This window comes from Styela clava, chromosome 10 (genome assembly GCF_964204865.1).
Source record: "Styela clava chromosome 10, kaStyClav1.hap1.2, whole genome shotgun sequence".
NCBI lineage: Eukaryota > Metazoa > Chordata > Ascidiacea > Stolidobranchia > Styelidae > Styela > Styela clava.
In genome coordinates, this window is record NC_135259.1 from 5,092,305 (window position 1) to 5,109,630 (window position 17,326).

General features: G+C 34.2%; 1 protein-coding gene across 2 annotated transcripts; it reads left to right on the forward strand.

The window, feature by feature from the left end:
• The first annotated feature begins 2,360 nt into the window (after positions 1–2,360).
• LOC120337855 (uncharacterized) lies at positions 2,361–13,999 on the forward strand. Of its 2 annotated transcripts, XM_039405757.2 has the most exons (19): positions 2,362–2,621; positions 3,694–3,835; positions 4,212–4,329; positions 5,488–5,600; positions 5,945–6,019; positions 6,430–6,545; positions 6,645–6,803; positions 7,016–7,204; positions 7,401–7,496; positions 7,580–7,672; positions 8,682–8,747; positions 9,858–9,953; positions 10,068–10,160; positions 11,221–11,277; positions 12,376–12,471; positions 12,584–12,676; positions 12,758–12,886; positions 13,202–13,250; positions 13,425–13,999. In XM_039405757.2, the coding sequence occupies exons 1-19, from the start codon at positions 2,564–2,566 to the stop codon at positions 13,486–13,488; spliced, it is 1,902 nt and encodes a 633-aa protein (XP_039261691.2). In that variant the 5' UTR covers positions 2,362–2,563; the 3' UTR covers positions 13,489–13,999. The 2 variants fall into 2 exon arrangements, with proteins under 2 accessions (XP_077973296.1, XP_039261691.2); XM_078117170.1 differs by lacking the exons at positions 7,580–7,672; positions 8,682–8,747; positions 9,858–9,953 and having other exon boundaries at positions 2,361–2,621.
• Positions 14,000–17,326: the final 3,327 nt, after the last annotated feature.

Genomic DNA, 17,326 nt, shown 5'->3' on the forward strand with positions numbered 1-17,326 from the left:
TCACTGTTTATCAACACGCTGTGTTGTGCATGCTTTCCATCTGAAAGTGTGAAAATATGAAATACCAACGCATGAAATAGGAAATTGATATTTGTACTTTGAATTGATTGCGTTTTTCCGGTATATGAAAACGTTTAAAATCATAATTTCATAATATTTAAATAAAGTGAAAGAAACATGATGAAAATTTTCAAATTAAATTTGGTTTCACCAAAAATGCTAAATCAGAGATCTAAAAATTCGAAAAGTGCAGAAATTAAAAGCAGCAATACAATCAGGTCAGCACTATATAAATTAAACACATATATTAAAAGATTGAGATACTCACCTTGGTGACTACGTAAGTATGTATTAGGTCAAACGGAACAGTATAAATAACAGTTTTTTGAACGACATGTGTTGTCAAAACATTGAAAGATGTTTAACGACAATCAGGCAACCGTAGTTCCACGTTCGTCGCAGACAAGTTACGCCTAAACTGTCACGCAATAATTCACATGCGTAAGAATAACATTAAATACCAATGTTCGAATATATGGATACAGAGGCTAATGTCAGAAAATGTTTTGTAGGTATCATGTGAAGGTGTGTATATTATGTCATATAGAGAGTGTTTCCGTGGATTAAATTAAAACAGAAAAAGTTGGGTCAATGTTGGGCGATAGTTAACTATCGATTGGTGCGATAGTTGTACAGCAGGGCGATTGTTTGCTTTAGATTTATAACAACGAAAAATACTGTAACAACAACAAGAACAGCCACAACAACAATCTTGCAAAACGATTCAAATGTACATTTCGTGTCCAAAAAATCGAGGACTTTTATAATTGTGCTGACTTTGACTTTTATAAATTGGGGACGCTAACATTAGTGGTATACTGAAGCGACATCGGAAAGCAGAATTGTTTGGCACTAAAGCCATTTTGTAGTGTAGCCATCTCACGTCGCGTGCGATACCCGTGTACGCGATACAGTACGGATCACCAGGCATTGGAAATCATTCACCCTATTGATGACCTTACTGAGTGCAAACATCTTCATTTAATATTACATGCTATTAATATGATTTCCAACAATACAGCTTTTAATAAACAATATATCTTATGAAACATTTTGCACAATTGGATGAATTGTGGTCTATAAATAACTTGTCATTTTTGGTTTGAAATGGGACATTCTACGACCACAAGGATAAAACAATTCTGCTCAAAAAACGACAAAACAGATAATTTTATCACCATGAGATTTTTTGTCATATACTGAATATTTTTAAACCATAGAATTCAATGATTTAACACTCGCAAACAATAAGAGCAAGGCAATAAAAGAAAACAATAAGTTTATAAATCTTCCAGAATATTGACTCACAACCTCTTACAAAGCCTTCCGCTATCGCCTGTTTTTGAATTTCTTTATTCCCCTGTCTATATACATAAAACTTTTCCACCGTTTGTTGTTTAATATTTATTGTATCAATAAATAATGACACCAAAAACTTGCACTTTGGTATTAGCAAAACTACATGTAAATACAAATAACCCCCTCAAATATTGGTGAGGATTCTTCCCGGTTCGCAAACCCTGGTCTAGAGTAAATCTACAATATTCAATAGTTGCGTAAGTAGAGGTCATTGATTTTTTATGAAACGTTATTTCAAGCCCGTTTTGTATCTAGTTATGAGTGAGATTGCTTTTTAGCTGCAGGAAAATGACCAGGTTTGATTAACCTCAATGTCTAGTGTTTTCTAATTGTGTCATAAATAAGGACGTCCTAAGAAGAAAATAACGAGAACTGAAGACTTTTGCAGAATAAAATATGTTGCGATCAAAATCCATTTCATAAGATAAATTGAACAATGTCGACCAATCATAAAATTTACATTTCATGTCCAAAACTGCGACATGCGCCTTGTGATACAAGAAAATTATCGAAGACAACACAAAACATATTCTAGTAAAAATAAATACAGAAAGTAGGTTTAGCTGATTTACAATATTTATGACTCCATTTGAAAATATCAGCAAATTCTCCCTACTTTTCGCAGTGAATTAACCAAACACATTACATGCATCGTTATTGATGTTTTCAAATGTATAACCCGTACTCTAAATTTATATTATTGAATGTTTTCAAGATTTTAAGTTTATAGTTTTTAACATGACAAAAAAGTGATTCCTAATTTATATATCCAATCTGAGATTCAAATAGATACTAAATCAAATAGAATATCACGACATCCGAAGTTATGGTCAATAATTTATACCCAAAACTAAATTATATATTTTGGAATATTATATCAGGATATAAAAGATATTTTTGGCATTTAGACGGTCACATTTGTAGAAATCAGAGAAATCGTCATTCCAACTACTGTTACGGTTGATGGAGCGTAATGCTGGGCAAATAGAGAAACGATAAAAAAAAGTTGGGTTTCTTTGTCATTCAGTAATGGTCACGTCTTCGCGCCCATTAGAAATGATATTAGAACTCTAAAAATAAGACAGCACTATTTGATAATAGTAACAGACGAAGCTTGTTGTACCCGTTTACAGGAGGATTAACGATGGGAATAAGAATACATTTACTATGCATTCTCTTTATTGTTCCAGTGATCACTGCACGTAAGTCCTTTATGAGTATTATTTTAAAAATAGTGCAATATGTTAGCAATTGAAATGGCAATTTACTTAAAAAAAAAACACATCTTCTTTTTATTCTTGAAAAACAAAACATACATAATGATGATGAAATTTTACATCACACATACTAACTGCTTTGAAACGATTGTTACAAATTAGGGGAGAACAACCTGTGGCCCGCGGGCTAATAGCGTCCCACAAGAAAAAAATATGCGAGCCGCGGGGACGTGCCAATTTTGAATGGTGTGGGGCCTGCAAAACGAGTTTGTGATTTAGCTCAATCTGGTACGTGCGTGTAGGCTATTTCCAGTCCTTTTGTGTTGCAAAACCCATATCGGAGTTCAATTTATTATCTATGCCTATGGCGTCACAATGCCCTAACAGCTAGTTTGTGCGAAGCAAACAACGCATGTCATAGGATCAGTAACAACAATTTTTGTGGCTACAAGTACTAGAAAGCCTGGGCTATGTTAAATAAAGGTGCGGCCCGTGGTTTCACCCAGTTATTTTTATCTAGCCCCGTTGTATTAAAGATTGCACACCCCTTTTCTAAAGCATCCAGATAAATCTGGAAAAACAATATATATCCAAATATTCTTTTGACATCTAGCTTTAAACTATTTATTCTGCATCAATATAAGTGGCTTCAATAAACTCGTTGAAAGGTTGGAATAGTTCTGTCTTTCCAAACTTTTCCGGCCCTGTTCCATGTAGAAAACTAACTTTTTCATCGTTTCGTCAGCCAATTTTGCCAATGATTTGTTTACTGTTGTGCAGAAAATTTGGACATGTGTAATTTTCTTTTAATGACTTAAAACTTTGTGCATATTGACTTGATATGCCAATATGCCTTAGAAAAGTATTCATTGTTGCTTACGCCCAACGCCTTACGTTATACAACATTTCAACATGGTCCGTTAGTATATCCTGACGTTTCAGTCGTAGATCGAGATCTTAGTTTCGCGTATAAATGTCTTTTTATAAATATTCAAGTTTCTGAAATTTGATGTATACTCCTCTTTTACAATGCTTTGCCCTAATTTGAAAACTTCAGAAACAGCTATTCAACTGACACCATCCCTTCAACAAGCGTTGGTGGACAAACATAATAATTATCGGAAAAATGCAGGATCCAGCAACATGAGGTTTTTAACTTGGAGTGAATTTTATGCAACTTCTGCTGGAGAATATGCAATGTAGGTGCAATAAGCAAACAGTATAGAACCCTTTAAGCTGATAATATGACATCCATTATTGAGTGTTGGTTTGAAAAAAAGATAGGATAGAGAAAATAGATGAGACAGAATTTATCCCACTGCAAGATTCTTAATTTCAGACCTAAATATATATGCATAATTTACGTTTATTATTACTATTTACGACGAATATCTATAAAGATATAAAAAAAAAATAAAAATGAGACTATATGACTGCCTTTTTCAAACAGATACATATACTTATGAAATAGCCTTTCGATTTTTTAACATTGGTTTTAATCGTACTATTTTGGATTTACGATATGAATCTTCAAACTCATGTTTCAAATTAAACTTTCAAGTATCCATTTTTCAGGCAATGTGAGTATCCGACTTACAGCAACAATGCAAGCTACGGAGAAAACATGTATGCTTCAACTGTATCGTCAATTGATAGTAACGTTGAAGCTGTGACGGAAGCTTGGTACAATGAGGTACAGTATTTTAAAATGAGCAAGAATCTGATCTTTTGGTTAACTTAAAGATGCACTCTGATTTATTAAAATGCTCAATGCGGGCCCAAATTTTGTAATGATCAAAGCAGCCTTTACAAATCGTTGAGTCCCAACAACCATAATATCTGACTCGCACTAGAAGCTATACAAAAAGACCTTGCAAGATAATGTAAATGAAATCCCAATAGAATATTCAAATCCTGGAACACGACAAAATGTTTTTTTCACGCTTTTCATTTCAAACAAATCTCTGTAAAATCATTCGCTTATATATATATATATATACCTATTTCAATTTAATATTTGTATTTATCGTTTCCCTCAAACTTGACGCAGCAATATTTCGATGAAAAGCGTCTATCAAGACAATTGTATTTGACAAATCTTGTAAAATTATAGGTAGAATAGGTGTATAAACAATGACTTTTAAAGTGACATGACACCTTTGGCTATTAGACAGACCTTCAGTTAAAAATGTCTCAAGGCTGTGGAAATATTTACTGATTCAATTTCAATACCATTTATTCATCGTGATCCAAATTCCTCGATGCACAGATTAAAATAAATTGAAAATTCGTTCCGCGGGCCGCACACAATTCAAAAGTGGCACGTCTCTGCGGGCCGTACAATTTTCCCATGTGAGCCACATTTTGCCCTCGAGCCACAGGATGCACATCCCTGTATTACGCGATTTGAAAAGTGCCACCTACGCAATTTTAGATCAAGAGTTTATAGTTTAAACCAGGGGTGTGCAACAGGCGGCCCGCGGGCCACAACCCGGCCCGCCAAGACAATAAGTATGACCCTTGTCAACACTCAGATATTTTCCCACTAAGCATCAAATTCTAACCTGACAGTTTATGTTCAAAAAAGCGCACACACGGGTTAAAATCCATAATTTTAAGTCTTTCGTCTTTTTGCCTTTATTACTGTAAGACTAAGCTATAGCTTTTTTGTGGTGAGAAATGTTCAATTCATTGTGTACCCGAGAGATATTGAATTTTTTGAATTGCCCGGCTAGATGTCAGAATTTGGTTATATGGCCCGCCGACAAAAAATGTTGCACACTCCTGGTTTTAACCACTTCTAGAGTTTAATTAAACGTTACTATATGAAACATACATGTTGCGTTTACAGTTTCAGAACTACGACTATGATACACAGACCTGCAATTCAACATGTAGAAACTATATTCAAATAGTTTTTGCCAATACATATAAATTTGGATGCGGGGCTTCTACATGCCCAGGGTAAGTAAGATAGCTCATATGCACAAATATATTGGATTAACTTCATAGAAAATATATTGCTAAATATAATTCGAAATTTAATTTACTAAAAGCAGAATTCTCCGAAAATTTTATTAATTATTACTGAAACCCGATATAATTTTATTTGTAACAAAATATTTTTGTAATAAATTTGAATAAGACATCACATACAGCCCCTATATTTCATTCAAATTACAGAAAACTTAAAGTCAATCTGAGGGGTTTGTTGTTGGTCGCTGCCTACTGTAACTCAACTCGAACAACGCGAAAGCCTTACTCACAGTGTACTCAATTTAATTTCATCCCATTTTGTAATTTTACAGAAAAGCTGGACTGCTGGGAGGATCTGCTTTTATTTTGATAGTTTGCCATTATTGGGAATTAACAGATTTGGATAAGTGAGTATTTGAAATATAAATAGATTCATCGTAGAATTCGATGCCACATGATGCCATTTTATCACGTAAGGGCTTCAAAATCTTCAATGAAAAGCAATAGACCTATAGAATACAGTTATCATGCACATTTGCGATTTGGTATTTAACTCGAAAAATATATACTATATTATGATAAAAGCGTGAAGACCGTTTCAAAAAAATCGACAAATCTTCACAGGTATCAGATGTTTGAAAATTAAACATCAACGATGTTATCTGAATAAATAGAGAAGCGAGTTATAATTACTGCTCCTTTTCTCTGCCTGTTTGTCAGTGGATCCGTATGCAACAATCACAGGGATACTGTATAGTGAGAATCAGAATGGCTACGACAAATTTACTGCTTTAATTTATTGTTATATTTCATTCAGCCTAACTTCCCTTTTTGAGAAAGGAGCTCCATGTACAGAATGTGCATCTCCAGATGATTATTGCCATGAAAACTTATGCGCAAATTTGGAGAGAGATGGAATAGATTTCCGACTTGGTAAATATGAATCCCAATTCTTTCATAAATAGCTATTCTTATGAATCTTCGAATTCTTTGGCCTTCTTTTGAATTCTTGCTATTGATAAAATATTATAGATAACATTACCACAACTTCAGTAACTATCGAAAAAACAACTCCAATACCGGTAAGTACTACTTCAGAAAACGCGAACAGTACTGCTGCGACACAAAGTTCTACCACAACAACCACCACAACTACCACTACAATCGGAACGACAACTCTTCCCACAACAAGTAAGTACTCGTGACAATAAAGGGATGATATTTAAAAAGTTGTGATTATCAATTGCATAGTATCTTAACTTATTTATTATTATTAATATAAGTTCTGTTTATAAATATAAAATTGGTTTAGTCATTATATTTTTGCCAACTTTATCCCATCCAAAAGATGTTTAGAATCTCTCTTGAAAAGATATTCAAAGAACATCGTATTTTAATCACAGTTGCCACTTCTCCTACTACTGAAGAAATTACAAGTAGTACTTCGAGTAGTAGTACTACGTTGGAAATTAGGCACAGCAGCACTTCGCCAACGTCGTCTCCAACAACGACTTCATCTGTGGATCCACCATCCAGTTCGACGAGTTCTACAACAACCTCAGAAGCAGCAACAACTACCACTTCAACTGAACGTCAGTGCTGATAACTAACAAATGATTGACTTTGCAAAGAATTATGTCCGTTCATATTGTGGGCGAACAAATGTACTCGAGAGTTTTCACTGTTTCGAAATATTTTCAATGCCTGTACAAAAAAAAAACGAATCATTTTTCTTTTATGTTATATATCAATAAAATTAGAGGATAATACAAAATCTCATTTTTGCAGCCGCAAATCCATGCGGTATAGGAGGATTCTCAAATGGAAGAAGGTTCCTTTTCAATGAGAAGTTATGTGTGCAGTACTACTACGAATGTGTTCACAGTGAGTGTGAATTATTTAAAACAACTTAGTTGAATACACAATTTGAATTTGAAGTGTTTTATTCTAGTACGATTGTTTTTCAGATAACTACATTAAACGTCCATGCGCAGCCGGAACAAAATTTGACGTGGACTCAACCACGTGCACTTGGGAAAGGAATATCGCGGCATGTCAAGGTAGGATTTATTATCGAATTAGATGTAGAACGGTTGAGTTAAATCTTTTTGAATTTTGAATAGAAAATTAGACTTTTATTAGCAAAAAATTTTTTTAAATATTGTTTGCTATTACTGTTCTATAGGCCAGGAATGGCGAACCACTGACCCGCGGGTCACAAAGTGACCCACCGCGTTTTATTCGTGACCCGCCAAGGCACGAATAAAATATAACGAAATCTATTATATCAGTGATAAAAATGATAAAACCGGCCGTTAATCAAACAATAACTAAACTATTATAATATAACATCAGTTGGGCAGTCAGGGCTGCGAACGCTCATATTTAAATTGTCAATTTCCGGGCCGGTATGGTAATTTTCAAAACCCCTAATCTTGGACGCATTTCTGCACCGCTGTGTACCGTTATTATTCAGCTATTGGCTCTGACATAGTTTATGACATAACAATGCAACTGATCTGTTCATTTCTCGCAACATCTTTTCTCCTTCTAAACCTGTTTTAGGGGTTTCGCCTACAATGCCACTGAGAAAACAAAATCCTTCAGACTTGAAATAAAAACTTGAAAATCTGAAATAACAGTGGAGAAGTGTAAACGTGCCTTGGTGTCGTTGAAAGTCGATCGAAAATTATATACCTATCAGGGTGGAAACCCTTTGGAACCGTAAAATAATTTGCCTCATATTCCTAAATGTTTTTGGTAATTCACATGCGTGTTTTCGTACTCTAATTTCATAAAATCGAGTGCCATAAAACGTCAATGATAGAAGTAGTGCATAAGTAAAGCCCAAAACTACACCAACAGAAGCTTATGATTTCTTTCAGAAGTTTCTCATATACAAACATTACTTAAATATCTGTGACCCACTCTCTTCTGTTCTGCGATAAAAATATAATTGTTGGCCCATTCAATAAAAAAGGGTCGCTATCTCTGGATGAGTTCAGATGAATGAAAGATTTGACAATATAATTCACTTCTTTATTAGTATTTTTTACATTGATGTTTCAGATGATCAACCTACAGTATCTTCGTTTATAACAACCGAAGAGTCATTTACAACATCCACCTTAACAGGTGAATTGATTCAAATATGAACTGTCTTAGAGTTGTAAACAAGCTCATTTTAGGCAACATCCGATCCGGAACTTGAACTTATAACCGTATCCTATTTCAATATCTTTCATGGCAATTTCTAAAGTGGACTTAATTACCCAAATTAAATATTCTCTGAAGACCTCGAATTATATGTACTGCGCCAAATCTAAAATGATTACCATTTTATAAATTATTAATTCTCTCACGAAATTAGAAATTTCATATTCTCAATGTTAGTTCTCAGATCTTTTATCTTGGAGATAGGACATTAAACTCAAGTCATTACTAACCGAGGTTTGTCACAGTCACGCAATTTTTAAAAGGTTCACGTCACATTTGGGATCGTATTACATGTGAATCGTAAAGTATGCGTGAAAGGTCTTACGTACATGCGTACATATCCACAAATGTCATGCTACCTTTGTATTATGAACAACGCATAACAAAATACGTCATTAATAAAAATGATCTTTGTCGACTTTTGTAGAGTGAATTGACTTTTTAGATTTAATTATTTCAACCATCGTATCTCATATTGACCCAGTTACCAAATTAGTTATCAAATTATATTGATTGAATTTTTTATTTCAATCATTTTTATATCAACTACATGGGCAATTAAACAAAAAAATATTTTTAAACATTTCCTGAGTAACATTTTATTTTTCGTTATATTCCTTCGTATTATCCCTGTCCTCACTTGATGCACTAATATTTTTATTTTTAAACTTGATCTCGGAGTAAGCGGTTCAGGTAAATACAGCTGTTAGTAAAGGCGGCGCCATTAGCGTAACGGATACGTCATATTGGTTTTGCCATAATTCGTTAAATGTATGTGTCCATGTATTATCAATTAATGACTTTAGCAAATGATAGAGAACCACGAACAAATTACAATATTTCCAAGTGTTTCACTCAGAATTAATTAGAACTAATTTTCCTTCGTCTATCTATTCTATATGGTTTCCCGTTTGCAATCGGTAAAAAAACTTATGATGTTCAATTCATTAGGACAACCAATTTTATTTTTATTTTATCACAGTTCTTGTTTAACTTCTTGCATTTCAATTAATAAACATATTTTTACAGCTTCAAATCCATGCGATGCAGGTGGATTCGCAAATGGAAGAAGGTTCCTTTTTGATGTCACGTCATGTGTGCAATACTACTTTGAATGTGTTCATGGTAAGTAAGCTGTGAGTTTCTAGAAACAAAATACATGAAACCCATAACGAAGCAAAATTCTGCTAAATACGTAAGTGGATGTGTTTATTTCAGTATGAAACGATTGTTATTCAGATAACTACATTCAACGTCAATGCGCAGCCGGGACAAAATTCGATGTGGAATCAACCACGTGCAATTGGGAAAGAAATATCGCGGCGTGTCAAGGTAGGATTCATTATTCAATAAAAGGTAGAATGATTATTAAAATTCCTACGAAGTTTGAATAGAAGATTAGACTTTCATTAACAAGAAATAGTTCTAAATTTGGTTGCTATTCCTGTTCCAGGCTCTAACACAATGGTCGGCAAACTGTGGGCCGCGGCTCAATCGTGAGCCGCAAAGTATTTTCTAGTGGGCCTCCTATAAATTTTAGTTTTGGCAGTGATACACAAAAAAGTTCTATTAATCCAACATTACATAAAAAAATTTTGCCAAATGCTTTTTGTTAATATATCAAACGATCATACTTTACGTTCATATCTAGTACCGGCATTGCAACTATTCTGGTATGTTCATTCTTGCATATCCGTTTATTGTATTGCGTCATTAAAATTGTACAAGCTAACGACACCGCTACGTTCGGTTGTTTACTCTTTGTACCGCCACGTGTACCGGTACGTTACTACTTTTATTTACAAATTAAATGTCTCCTAACAAGTTTATAACGTGGTTAAATTTAAAATTTCCATCGAAATTGATGAATTTTAAAACCTTTTCAATACTACCGCCACGTGTACCGGTACGTTACTACTTTTATTTACAAATTAAATGTCTCCTAACAAGTTTATAACGTGGTTAAATTTAAAATTTCCATCGAAATTGTTGAATTTTAAAACCTTTTCAATACTATTTGGGCCGCACTTGACAAACTTTGCCAACCACTGCTCTAACATATCTGAATGACTTCTGGCCTGATTATTTGAAAAGTATTCGAATTTTTATTGATTCAAGTCACAAAGTATGAATAATGACAAAATCAAATTTTGATTTAAAAAAAATATATTTGACTTTCACCTTTTCTGATTTGACCTTAATTAACTACATTTTATGTGAGAATCGATCCGGACACAAGGATTGATGAATTAGAGATTGCAATGAATGCGGCTGCAATTGAATCATACTGTTTTCCCCATAAGCAACTCAACTGGTTCGAGACACGAATGGCAGCCTGTGTGAATGATCTGACAATGAAATTTCATTCTTCATCAGTATTTTATATTTTTAGATGAGGAACCTACAGTATCTTCTTCAAGTACAACTACTGCAACATCAGATTCAACAAGTAAATTCTTTGAAATTCAATTTTTATTGAAGTTCTGAGCAAGTTTATTTTAGGCGCGATCCGATCCGAGACTTAAAATTATAACCGAATCCTAACCCATAATCTTTTATGCCAAGTTCCAGAGCATACTTAAATACCCAAATAACATGAACGGTGTTTATCTTTAGCGAAGGTTTGGAATTATATTGTTCTGCAAAAGTGTAGCTTGAAATGATGACTATTTAAGACACATAGTCAAAATTAGACTAAACTAAGATGAAATCGCACTTGTAACTTGGGTTTTGTGATAAACAGAGGTATATAAAAGAGCCGCAGAGAAGGAGTATTCTATATTTAGATTATGTAATAAACGATTTGTATTCATATTTATCCTAAAAATATAGTTCTCTAAAAAAGTTTGAAAATTCCACCAATTGTCCAATGTCAGTACTCTGTTCTTTTATCTTCAAGACAGAACAATAAAACTTAGGTTATTACTAGCCAAGGATTGACATAATCACGCAATTTTTAAATGGTTTACTTCACGTTTGAAACAGACTTAGGGTTGCAACATCGTGAAGTATGCTTGAAACCGTAGGCCATATGCGTACATATACACAAATGTCATTATATCATTTGTATTGTAAATACGATGTAATAAAAAACTGTGCCTATTCATGTTAAATGAGTGGTTATATTAGACTAAAGCACCGGTTCTCAACCAGTGGGCCAAGACCCACAGAAATATTTCCAGATGTGCCACAAACTTATTAAAAATTGCTTGAGTTGTTAATAAATTTAGTTAAATTATATGATATGCATGGATTGATGATTCTGTTTTTTGCTACAGGGTGGCAATTTTCATACTAACTATTTTGTTTCTGCAGAAAAAAAAAAGTTTTTCTTGTAGTTTTTCCCTTATAAGAAAAACTTTATGGGCCACATAACTGTCGAAACCTAAATGGGCCAAAAAAGAGAAAAGATTTAGTACCACTGGCCTAATTGTTTTGGCCATCGTATCTCGTTTTGATTTAACTACCAAATTATTTATCAAATTAAATTGATTGTATTTTTTAATTGTATTGTGATTGTATTGTATTAATTAACATATTTTTACAGCTGCAAATCCATGTGGTGTAGGAGGATTCCCAAACGGAAGAAGGTTCCTTTTTGATGTCACATCATGTGTGCAGTACTATTATGAATGTGTTCATGGTGAGTCTTCAAAACAATGTTTCTGAAACGCACGTTGACGCAAAGTTCCGCAAATGTGTGAGTGGAATTTGCCGTGAGTGTATTATTCTGCTATGAAACGATTTGTATTCAGATAACTACATTCAACGTCAATGTGCAGCAGGAACAAAATTTGACGTTGAATCAACCACGTGCACCTGGGAAAGGGATATCACCGCATGTCAAGGTAGGTCAACTACTTCAGACACAAATAAAATTTGATTTCGGTTTTAGTCAGTATGACATTCATTTTACATTTCTATTCTAGATGAGCAAACTACAGTATCTGTAACAGATCCACATTCAAGTACAACTACTGCAACATCAGCCCCAACTACAAGTACCACTGAATACACGACCGAAACTGAAGAACCATTGACAACATCCCCTCCACTAGGTACATCTACTGGTATATTAAATAGTTAATTCACGAGAAATATCCTTTTAGAGTTAGACCGATTTGAGCCCGAACTAAAAAACTAGCTATGATTTCTGACTTGGACAGCTGATAAACTGCAACATACAACAAACATAAAAGCGTTGACATTCAACCTGCGTGGTCGTTCGAGGGCACTTGACTGCAGCTTTCATGATTTGTAACTAGTATGATTACCACTACCAAATTAGAATAGTATTTAGTGTTTTTTTATGCATGCAGTAAATTTTTGTTATATATTTTTCATATATACTGTATATTGATACCTAATTTCAGATTTGGAATCTTGCACGGAAGCTCAACGCCAATACGTCACCATGTTCAGGTGGGTTCCACTACTATTTATCTTTAAATTTATAAAATTTGGGTTGTATTTACTTTTCCAAATATTTAATTTATTGATGAGCATTCGTTTGAGACATAAGTGCAATATTACCGAGCTATTTCATTTTTTTAATTAAAGTTTTTGATAGTTATTTATTTAATTAATTTTTGACAGAAAATGGCAGCAAGAAATGGATGACTGGTCTACATCAATCGATGAATACGTTCCATGTCCATAATAATTCTGTTAATTTTTTTCTAAATTTTAAATGAATTTTAGAATTTCAAAGCTTTAAAAAGGGAAGCTAATGAATATGACTTAAATATATCCAAATATTAGTACAATTTCAGTGGAAAGATGAAGAACAAATAACAGATTTAACAGGTTCTAGAATATCTTTTTAATTTTACTAATCAATACACTAACCGACTTCTCAGAATGACCTAGGTACAAATATATTCTTTTGCATCACTACTATATGATAGCATTCTTTCTTACAAGACAATCAGTTTAATAGGTAGGCCAAAATCAATTATAAAAGGCAAAATATTTCCAGTTAGTAAGGATCAATAAAACGCTTTCATATTCTTTTCTAAACAGAAAAAGGGAATTTACAAAAGATTTTAAAGATGCCATTTATGTATCTATGAGTCTATTTAACATTTATAAATGCAAGTGTGAAATTATACCAAATATCAAGCTGGAACTTACACTTTAGGCCGGATAAAATGTTTCTGAATATTTCCTGAGCCACATTTTGTTTGTGCGTTAAAATCTCCCATATAATATAAGGCAGGGATGGCAAACCACTGACCCGCGGGTCACAAAGTGACCTACCGCTTTTTATTTGTGACCCGCCAAGCGAAGGCACGAATGAAATAAAAAAAAATGCTAACATATCAGTGATAAAAAATGATAAAACGGCTTTAAATTAATCTAACAATAACTAAACTATTATAATGTACCGTCAGTTGGACAGTCAGGGAGGGCTGCGATCGCTCATGTTCAAAATGTTGATTTTCGGGCCGGTATGGTGATTTACAAAACCCCTAATCTTGTACGCATGTATGCACCGCTGTGTACCGTTATTCAGCTATTGGGCCTGACATCGTTTATGACATATCAATGCAATTGATCTGTTCATTTCTCGCAACGCCCGTCTTTTTTGGAAGTGCATCTGCAGACTGTTTTAGGGGTTATACGAGAACTAGATGCTACTTTGCATTTTATTAGTTTCTCGCCTACAATGCCGTTGTGGAAACAAAAACTTTCAGACTTGAAATAAAAATCTAGAAATCTGATATAACAATGGGGCAATGTAAAAGTGGCTTAATGTGGTTGGAAGCTGATCGAAAATTATAACACTATCAAAGCGGAATTACCTCCAAACACTAGAACCGTAAAATAATTTAACGTATTATCCTAAACGTTTTTGGTAATTCATATGTGTCATTTTCGTACTCTAATATCATAAAATCGAGTGCCATAAAAAGTCCCTGATAGAAGTGCTGCATGAGTAAAGCCCAAAACTACACCAGCTTATACGATTTGTTTCAGAAGTTTCTTATAAATACAAACGTGAATTAAATATCTGTGACACACTTTCTTCTGTTACGCGATAAAATTACAATTTTTGACCCATTCATTGAAAAAGGTTCGCCATCCCTGATATAAGGTTTTCGCCATTTTCGATTTTACAGCGTAACTATTCCTGCTCCACACAGCGCCAAATAAACGATGATTTAAATGGCCTGTCATGTACTCGCCTGTCATATTCTCGACTGTTTTAGTCCCGTCCAAGGAAAATCATCCATTTATGGAGTTTTAAGGAACCTATTGCATCTAAAGCTAATGGCATCATCAGGCTGGCACTATAGAAAGGACTTTTGCAGTTCGCTCGCTTGACACTATTTGTATGTCTGATTAATAACATTCAGACTGGTATGCATACAAAATCAAAAGCAAGTTTGACTTCTGTAGATGTACATCATGTCATGATCAATTGATAGTTTGTAAAAACTCTAAAAACTCTAAACCTTCTGGAGATAGACAAGACAAAAGCACTGAGAACAGTAATTCACAATCAAGCGGTATTAATTAAACAAACAGACAACGAGTTTTTGCAAAATAAATAAATGTCCAGCCTCTTGAAGACGATGTAATCCAATAAGCACCTGTCACAAATTGATTCTATCAAAAGATACTTAACACGTTTGTAATATATGTAGAAGAGATGGGAAGCAGTGAAATACGCACGATAGTGAAAAATTTCCATTTTTTTTGTAAGCTTGAAGATATGACTATTGACTTCTTTCACTCTAATGATATGACTAATTTAAATCAACCAGATCAATTAATTTGAAATTTTCAGTGGTTAAAGAGCCAATTTTTCCAAGTTTTATATTATTATAATATAATATATAAATGCTTTTTTGTCTTCTGATTACTTGGCATATACATGATAAGGCTTTATATAATGCCGACAAATAGGCCTTGATTGATCATTGGGCAAAATAAGCACTTGTTCGGGGCACCAAGGAAAGGAGTCGCCACCGAAATTTTGAAGTCGATCATTCCGTGGTGCCTCAGTATTTGAGAAAATAATACGAGTCTGCCAGAAGACTCAGAACTCGAATGTTTGCTTTTTTCTTTATGACCTATCATCTTGACCCTCCTTATAGATGTTGGTAGGTTCAAGAACTGTTTTAAAAAAAATCATGTACATTAATCATAACTTGGCAGTTGGCACCCAATTAGTAATGAACACTGAAACTTATTTCATATAACACGAAACACCAGTTTCATTAATATTTTTTGCACGAGCCGAAAATGAAACGTATCCATTTGGGTGGTACATAAAAATGAAACAAGAAAACACTTTAGATTCAGATGCCAAGTTGGCTTCTTTCTTCACAAAAGTATCAAAGCGTGATACATTGATTCCAGATCAAAGCCAATCTCTGTAATACGAAGTAGACACAAATGAAATAAATTCCACCTCGTTTACTTCAGAATAAAAGTGCGAAATGGTGTCATAGGCGGATTCATACGGCATGATAGTTCTCGGGGGTGGTACGCGGGCAGATATGAATTATTGCAACAATTAACTTTTGAGTTGACTGAAATATGGTGGCAACCCTTTCTGTTTTATCTTCCATACTGTATGTATTCGCTGACCGGGTTTATAGCGCTAACCGTCCTTGTCGTTAGAGATCACCCTCTCCCGCTACTGCCCAAAACGAAACGCGACGGGCAGGTTTTCGCCCGCTTTACGTGTTACGTCCACAATGCATCTGCATTAAGAAATCAGCAACTAAGGGAGCGTTCGACGCGCGATGACATACCCTGATAGCGCCTTGATACATCATACAGAAATAGCTATTTTTACCTGATGTTTGTGTTGGCTGATCGGCATAATTTTATGTTTCAGGGCAAATTAATTTTAAGACGAGGTTAGGTAGATCGTGATGGCGGCTGGCGGCGATCAAAGTGTATTCGTCCAAGTTGGCTGTATGTGCATATGACATTGGCGGTATACGCATATTGCATTAGGTATATATGCATATTTGGTTAACTCTATATGTGTATGATTTGGAATATATGCATATGGCATTGGTTGTATATGCATATGCCATTCGCTATATATGTATATGGAATTGGCTATATGTGCATATAAGTTGACTGTATGTGTATATGCCATTGGGTGTATGTGCGTATGACATTCGCTATATATGTATATGGAATTGGCTGTATGTGCATATGAGTTGGCTGTATATGTGTATGCCATTGGCCATATTCATATGAAATAAGCTATATATGTGTATATATTTGGCCATGTAAGTGTATGATTTAGCAGTATGTGCATATGAAAGTGGCTATTGTATGTTAAATAAATGACTGTAGGCCTATATGTATATTGTATTAAGTATGTGTATGCTGTTTGTGAGCATTATGCCTACTTGAATGAATACATAATATATAGATGTGGCTGTATATGCATATCGCATTGGCGCTATATGTATATGGGTTGACTGTATATGTATATTTTTGACTGTATTTGCATAACATGTTACCAA

Coding starts and splice junctions, on each gene's coding strand:
- LOC120337855 (XM_039405757.2), top strand. CDS start 2,564: ATGGGAATAAGAATACATTTACTATGCATTCTCTTTATTGTTCCAGTG. Junction 3,836..4,211: donor TCTGCTGGAGAATATGCAAT/GTAGGTGCAATA, acceptor TCCATTTTTCAG/GCAATGTGAGTATCCGACTT. Junction 6,546..6,644: donor TGGAATAGATTTCCGACTTG/GTAAATATGAAT, acceptor AAAATATTATAG/ATAACATTACCACAACTTCA.